This window comes from Glandiceps talaboti, chromosome 8, assembly GCF_964340395.1.
Source record: "Glandiceps talaboti chromosome 8, keGlaTala1.1, whole genome shotgun sequence".
Classification (NCBI taxonomy): domain Eukaryota; kingdom Metazoa; phylum Hemichordata; class Enteropneusta; family Spengelidae; genus Glandiceps; species Glandiceps talaboti.
In genome coordinates this window covers 25,677,677-25,686,261 of record NC_135556.1, presented here as the reverse complement: position 1 = coordinate 25,686,261, position 8,585 = coordinate 25,677,677, and the positions used below count along the sequence as shown (strand labels likewise).

Below are 8,585 nucleotides of genomic sequence, written 5' to 3'. Positions count from 1 at the left end.
AGATTCATTACACAATTGGACTGGTAGTTGGTTGAAGGTAGATTCATTTCACAATTGGACTGGTAGTTGGTTGAAGGTAGATTCATTACACAATTGGACTGGTAGTTGGTTGAAGGTAGATTCATTACACAATTGGACTGGTAGTTGGTTGAAGGTAGATTCATTACACAATTGGACTGGTAGTTGGTTGAAGGTAGATTCATTACACAATTGGACTGGTAGTTGGTTGAAGGTAGATTCATTACACAATTGGACTGGTAGTTGGTTGAAGGTAGATTCATTTCACAATTGGACTGGTAGTTGGTTGAAGGTAGATTCATTACACAATTGGACTGGTAGTTGGTTGAAGATAGATTCATTACACAATTGGACTGGTAGTTGGTTGAAGGTAGATTCATTACACAATTGGACTGGTAGTTGGTTGAAGATAGATTCATTACACAATTGGACTGGTAGTTGGTTGAAGGTAGATTCATTACACAATTGGACTGGTAGTTGGTTGAAGATAGATTCATTACACAATTGGACTGGTAGTTGGTTGAAGGTAGATTCATTTCACAATTGGACTGGTAGTTGGTTGAAGGTAGATTCATTACACAATTGGACTGGTAGTTGGTTGAAGGTAGATTCATTTTTATATTGAGACAGGAATTGTGTAACATGGGTGAAAGACACAAGGCTGATGACACAGTGACGGTGTATCATAATATGTTATTATTACTTAGTCATCATGAAAAAAAAATAAAATTTAGCTGTTGTGTATTTGTAAACGTAAGCCATTGAAATGTCTTATCTCAATGTGCAATAAATACACTTATTAAAAACAAATATATGTGTGTTTCATTTATTGTGAATGCATACATTTAGACAGTGTTGTGAATGCATTCAAAATTGCATATTTGAACTTTGTTTGAGGGGAGAAGCTTTTCTTGTTCATTTGCTATAATATAGCACTTTATTATTTTACTACATACTAAATGGTAAAAATATTATCTTGTATATCTTGCTTTCATGTGCTGACTTGTCTATGATGTAAAGTTAGTCTGTATTGTACTTCTTATGACATTGTTCAGTGAAAGTATAGAGTACATCAGAGTGAAATACATGTCAAAAATGGATATAAAATGTATTTGTTTTTTACATTTCCATCGATATCTATTTAAATAGTGTGTATTGTAATTTAGAATTTATTATTAACGAAGGAAACTGCATTTTGGAGATTACATCATAAAATCAAAACAGTTCAAATCATACAACCTAAGAATGACATCTCTCAAAATCAAGTTGACATAGGAGAGAGATGTCTATAGTTAAACACATTAGCTTGGAAATTATTAGATGATGTTTTTTTTTCCATTTTCTACCTTCGTCTTCATTAAGTCTTCAGCTCAAATGGATAATGGGGATGTTTGCTCATTCTGAGTAAAAAAAGGTGAAACAAACTTTTAGCTTTTCAAAATTAATCAATCGATCAGTCAAGCAATTACATAACCAATTAATTAATTAATCTAACAATGAATCAGGTGGCAAAAAGTATTACCTACAAATCTATTTTCATATCTATGGCAACACCATTGATAACCGTTAAGGGCACCCTTTCCACAAACGGAGAGGGATGATAAGCACGATCCTGGCGGAGTATTTTACAGTTTATTTCTGTCATTTCAGTAAAGAAAATCAAAACAACGATTGACTTGTACTTAAATGAGTCATAATTAAGTGAAAAATCAGTACATTAATCCTTATATCATTTTCATAACAATATGTAGATCACTAGCTAGCATCAGCTACTTATCTTAATTTTGTCAGTAAATACTCCATTTCAAAGAGTTTATTGTCTGATAATCCGTGCAATATATATCGATGGTATGCCAATACGTGTATCCACTAACAGAATACTTACAAATCAAAATGTATCAACCGGAAGTCTTTATTTAAAGCAAGCAACTTTGTCATGTCATCACCTGACAGTTTAAAGTCAAACACCTGTAAAAACAAATGATCAAATTTATAAAAGGTATTATTTGAACTAATTTTGCGCTACTTTGATGTATTTTAGTATAATTTAATTGTCTCAGACCAAACTAGTTTTTGTACCATGTTAGATACCATAGCAATCATTTGGCAAGATTTGATTCAATCCATCATCGTGTTCCAGTCAACCCAGCTGTATTATTGGGAACTCGATAGGATATAGGTTGGTACATGGAGGTTTTAATGCCATGCACTTACAAAGGCTACAATGGATTGTATTCTCCCCAGGGAGTTGAGGCAGGGCGGCTGTGCGATTATAGGTCTGTGTCAGGGATAATAATTGTACAGTGGTATGATAAACTAACACTCATTATTGAGAGCACTAGAACATTGTGTATATCCCTGTTATATTAGTATTATTACCTCTGCAATAGATGTCTGAGGAATGTCAATTTTCCAAATATACGTTACCTCAAAATTTTCTTGTATTCTGTCTGGACTAACACTTTTTGGTATGACCACAAGGTCCCTCTCAATTTGGAATCGGATCAGAATCTGGGCTGGTGATTTCTTATGCTTGGCAGCTATTTCTCTGACCACAGCATCTCTTAAAGGCTGGGGTTCATCTGCATCAAACTTCCTACAGGTATTATATAAAGGAATATGATGTCAATTCACCAGTTTATGGATTTCAAAAACATGTGACGTGCTAGTCTTACCTAATCTAGGTTTATATTTCTGTGAGTCAAAATGCGTTCATAACAAATATTTAACATAGAGTGATTCAATACTTAGTAAGATTAAATTGTCAGCGAAATTCATAACATGGCAAGCTTCAAAGTAGACTGCCGTTCAGCCATAACCAGCCTTCTCTTTGGGTGCTGGCTTCAGCTGATAGGCGTGCCATAACTTGTCGTATCTTACAGACTAGCTTCAAATAAAGTCCAACTGCTTACCTTGGTCTATCAGGGCAACCCAAAGGACTGTATGCTGTGAAGACTATGTTCTTTGATTTGCAGTATTCTATCATTGCATTTTGTGAAAAGTAGGGATGACTTTCTACCTGTGTAAAATAAACATTGGAAGAAAATAATTTTAATTGATTTACCATGATTTTGAAAAACAAAATTCAGTTACATGCATTCTGAAATTCAACTTGATATGTTAAAAGTTAATTTCTATGTTAATCAGGCAACATAAAATAAAAAGTGTTTCTTTCTGATAACATGACTTCAGAAAATAGTGTCAGAAATTTAGCTATTTTACTTTAATTTTGACCCAAAGATAAGATACTCGTCGGTCACAACCCTTTTGTGAGAGTTTGATGAGGTGTAAAATATGCATATGAAGACAATTACAAGTTAAGTACACGAACACATTATGCAGACTGTACTGTTACAGTCGAAAAATACTGGGTTCTCGATTTTCTTTGAAAGTGACCACATATGAGGCAAAGGCATGAAGATGTACACGGAAATAGAAGTAAATTGTTACCATTTTACCTTTTTGCACTCAAAAAAATGCTTAGGGTCAGGGGATTAAACTGACAATTGTAAGACAATTGTAATGTTATAGAAGACAATTGTAATGTCATAGAAGACAATTGTAATGTTATAGAAGACAATTGTAATGTCATAGAAGACAATTGTAATGTCATAGAAGACAATTGTAATGTCATAGAAGACAATTGTAATGTCATAGAAGACAATTGTAATGTCATAGAAGACAATTGTAATGTCATAGAAGACAATTGTAATGTCATAGAAGACAATTGTAATGTCATAGAAGACAATTGTAATGTCATAGAAGACAATTGTAATGTCATAGAAGACAATTGTAATGTCATAGAAGACAATTGTAATGTCATAGAAGACAATTGTAATGTCATAGAAGACAATTGTAATGTCATAGAAGACAATTGTAATGTCATAGAAGACAATTGTAATGTCATAGAAGACAATTGTAATGTCATAGAAGACAATTGCAATGTCATAGAAGACAATTGTAATGTTATAGAAGACAATTGTAATGTTATAGAAGACAATTGTAATGTTATAGAAGACAATTGTAATGTCATAGAAGACAATTGTAATGTTATAGAAGACAATTGTAATGTTATAGAAGACAATTGTAATGTCATACAAGTCATGAATCAAAATTCATATGGTACTGGACTAGTTTAAATGAGGTTTTATGTGATAATTTTTATTTGAGTAAAAAAAAATTATTAAAAAACTCTTTAATTTGTAGAGAAGTATTAAGTACTGAAAACTGATCGTACCTGAACAACTGAAGTATGAAGTATTGAAAACTGATGCAATATTTGGCATTACGTACCTGAACAACTGAAGTATGAAGTATTGAAAACTGATGCAATATTTGGCATTACGTACCTGAAAAACTGAAGTATGAAGTATTGAAAACTGATGCAATATTTGGCATTACGTACCTGAACAACTGAAGTATGAAGTATTGAAAACTGATGCAATATTTGGCATTACGTACCTGAACAACTGCAATAGGATGTTTTGCAACTGTTACAATCCCTTCCAATTGCTCTTTGTTAAAGTTTGAGACACCTATAGCTTTACATAATCCCTGGTCTACCAATTTCTCCATGGCCTATGAGATAAAAATGACAATAAAAGTACAGACAGATAACAGCAAACAGTTTTAAAAAAGACATTACTATCATTTTTGCAATCGGTACAATTTAGAAGCAGTTTGTTTGGTTTATGTTAGTTAAACTGTATCCGTAGCTTGGTTTGAACATAGAAAGCTATGTAACACTAATGTGACCATGAAGGCCAAGTACGAAAATGCATAGGACATCATCTTGATGGAAAGATTATTGCAAGTTACTATAACTGTCCGAGTAACATATGATTGTGTTTAGTGGTGCACATTTTAACAATATACATCTGTTCATCTTTGAATATCTTTATGTATGAATATGTCATCAAAAGGTAGCAATTTACCTGCCACGTGTTTACAAAGCCGACATCATCATAGCACAGCTCACCCTTGTTACCTTTGGGCAAAAACCCTTTACCAGGCTGTAAAAGAAATCACACTAGCTAAATTACTATATTTGGAGAGAAAATACTGGAATGAAATATTTTAATAATATGAATATTTCTATATTAAATAACACTCATTCGATGTTTATTGTAATAGGTTGTAATTTTTTTAATGTAAAAGATGTACATCTTCAAATTACAGTTATGGTATAAAATCAATCACCTGGGCTAATTTAATCTTGCTCCATCGATTTGAAGGTATTTGTAATACTAGTATTTGGCTGATCTAAAACTGATTAGCCAGATGTTCTGACCTTCGACTTTATACTGAATGGTTGTTATGGTAACCAAACGTACCTTTAAAGCCGTTGGCCAGTGCATTAGGAACAAATCCAAGTAATCGAGTTTAAGATTTCTCAAAGTTATCATGAATCCTGCTTTTACGAAAGGTGGTTGATGGTATGTAGACCAAAGCTAAACATCCAGGGATGAAAGAGAAAATAGTTATTCAGTTATTACTATGGAAAGCAAGCTATCGGTAAACTAAGATAGACACAATCTAAAAATATCCTTTTTGTGTGTGTAAGACTCCACAAGTAGGTGATAACAGTGCCTTTGTTATAATCAAGTTATTGTAAACACTAAATGGGGTTGGATATGTGGCCACCTGAAGAAAACTTGCTGTCAGAGACGCTTTCCTGTTGTGAGTGTAAATTGCAGCAGTGTCCATTGACAGCAATAATAGCATGTCAGAATAATAGTTTTAGTTTGCGTCTTCCTGATACCATCGTCGTTATCATCTTGTTGTATGAGTTATTGATTTCTCAGTGACACCCCATAAATTTATACATTCATATTGTCCTTCAAGTTGTATTTTATAAAGTACTTTATTGATCAATCAAAGATTGAACAAATGGCTTTGGTACATTGAAATTTGTATTCTTTGTCTACTAAGTTACGTAAGTATATGATGTATGTACTGATACAGTCCTGATATTTCCCTGACGTCTGCTATACAAATGACGTTAGCTTCAAAATTTAGAATTCATATCAATCATTGCATATAATTTCAGTAAACACTGAAAGTGAACGTCTTCTGCCCCCCCCCCCCCCTCACCCTCCCCACACTTTCATAGAATCCATATTTGAAGTTAGTTGTTTTGCGTATGTTATTTTCACTTGTTTGACAAAGACAGGAGCATACAAGAAAATGTTTGTTGGCCATGATTCTAGTCACAGGAAGCGATTATCATCATGAGAAATGTAAGTTCTCATCAAAACGTTGTATATACCACAATACTATACTACTCAACTACGATTATCAAGGTTCCATTTAAAGGGAAAAAATTAAATTCTTATCGGGTAGAGAATTACGTCAGTCAGGAATCAACATTATCTAAATTTGAAATAGCAGCAGCAGCAGCAACAACAACAACAACAACAACAACAACAACAACAACAACAAGAATCCGAGAAACTTTGTATTGGCTTTTCTACATATTTCGAAATTCCCTCGTCTTACCTTACTGGTAATAAATATATCCTCTCTTTTAACAATTCCTTTGTTGAACTTTTCCTGTAAGACTTTCCCAATTTCCTCTTCATTTTGATATGCAAATGCACAGTCAATATGGCGATAACCCACATCAATAGCGGTACTCACAGCGTGGCCAACTTCTCCTTGTTTAGACTGAAAAACAATATATACAATATGTAACTGGAGTATCATTTTTTGATCAGAAAACCACAATATATTCAATAAAAATTGTTAAAATACCAATAATTAGACATTGTACATGTTAATTGGGGGTAGATATATCCATACACACGGTACAGACACAGACTGAAATCAGGATCACCGTTGAGGGCGCTGATTTTTAGGTGTGGACTCAAAAATTCATTTGATTTTATTTATCGTGTATACAGCTACAAAAATACATTACCCATAGGTGATGCAATACTGTTTACGGTGTACAATATTATGAGTAAGTTGGTATATCCTTAGATATACCAACTATGGTATATCTAAGAGAAATTTAAAACAAACAAACAAACAACCGTTCCAGTTGGAGCTAGTGCAGCTTTACAATGTTGTTCAATCAACTTATAACCACTACAACCTTGAATAATTAAGTTATAGGGGAGGGAGGTTGATTTCACTTGTCGTTCATCACTTCAAACATACATAGGTTGATTTGATCATGAAATTCAGTGATAAAAAATAACATGGGGTGTAAAAATCTCTGAATTGTTTTACTTAATTTGAATGACAAATAGTAAGGTCACCGTATCTAGTTAATAAATAGTCTTCACACAAAACATAGCCAGTAACATGAGTGGTGTGTATCAATAAGCTTTTATTTTCAAAATACATTATGTCTATCTGGCGGAAAAAGGCCGACCAGTCGGCAACATCAGAAGCGTCATCAAACTTCGGCGAGTGAAGTTGCAAGGGTAATTTGGTTACAGTGCTGATGGAACTTTTTTCTTGACTTTCCTTTGCTACCTTTATAATGTACTTTCAAACAGAAGGGTAACCCCTTCTTATTAAACATTCAACACCTGCTTTAATGTATACAGGAAGTTGTACAGTAACCTTCAAGTTGGTTCAATATTTGGCAAGTAAAGGCATTGGGCAGTGTTAATTGGGTTCACGGCAAAGTAAAATATGCTGCTAGTGTAGATGTAGAAAAAAGAGTTTAGATTCTTTCTGACTTAGTGATAACTAAGGCAACCAAATGATGTAAACAAAAAGCAACTGAAGACAAGTTTAGTCCTTACCTTCCACGTACCTAGACCAATGCTTGGCATCAATGCTCCAGTAGTAAGTTTGATTGCTTGAGACATAGCAAGGTGGTATTACATGTATTGAAGTTCGAATAATCAGTTACTATTTGTAACGGCAGGGTTATTCAGTCAACACTGTTGTTTATTCCCAGTGGTAGGCTAGATATTATTCTGGTGTCAAATAATCAATAATACAATATACAAGTAACTGGCCCGCTACCAAAAACGTTCCATTCATGAGCATGGCTTTTTACGACATGTTAAAGACAACAGTATATTCATATCATCAACATCTAGCAGTCAGTCAGTCAGTCTGTCTGTCTGTCTGTCTGTCTGTCTGACTGGCTCTGTTCCTGTCTCTGTCTGTCTGTCAGCCTGCCTGCCTGCCCCCCCCCTCTCTCTCTCTCTCTCTCTCTCTCTCTCTCTCTCTCTCTCTCTCTCTCTCTCTCTCTCTCTCTCTCTCTCTCTCTCTCTCTCTCTCTCTCTCTCTCTCTCTCTCTCTCTCTCTCTCTCTCTCTCTCTCTCTCTCTCTCTCTCTCTCCCTGCCATTGAAACATTATGCGAATGTGTTGTTATAACTGACACAACTTACGATACGTCTTTAACGGTGTCACATATAAAGAGGTTTGTGGTTTACAACGATATAAAAGTTGGAGTAATGCCCTCAAGGCACACAAACACAGTATGTGCGTTTTTGTGTTTAAATATTTGATACATATTAAAAATATGTATCTACTTACATCACCATACTTCACCATCACTTTTATTAACTGAACTCAAACCTAATATTAAAATATAGCTTAT

General features: G+C 34.1%; 1 protein-coding gene across 1 annotated transcript; it reads right to left on the bottom strand.

Moving 5' to 3' along the window:
• Positions 1-1,375: 1,375 nt before the first annotated feature.
• Positions 1,376-7,841, bottom strand: LOC144439429 (aldo-keto reductase family 1 member B1-like). The gene is made up of 9 exons (XM_078128717.1): positions 7,776-7,841; positions 6,517-6,684; positions 5,352-5,468; positions 4,953-5,030; positions 4,480-4,596; positions 2,931-3,037; positions 2,446-2,614; positions 1,904-1,986; positions 1,376-1,418 (listed from the first exon to the last, which is right to left on the bottom strand). The coding sequence occupies exons 1-9, from the start codon at positions 7,839-7,841 to the stop codon at positions 1,376-1,378; spliced, it is 948 nt and encodes a 315-aa protein (XP_077984843.1).
• Between the last annotated feature and the right edge of the window lie 744 nt (positions 7,842-8,585).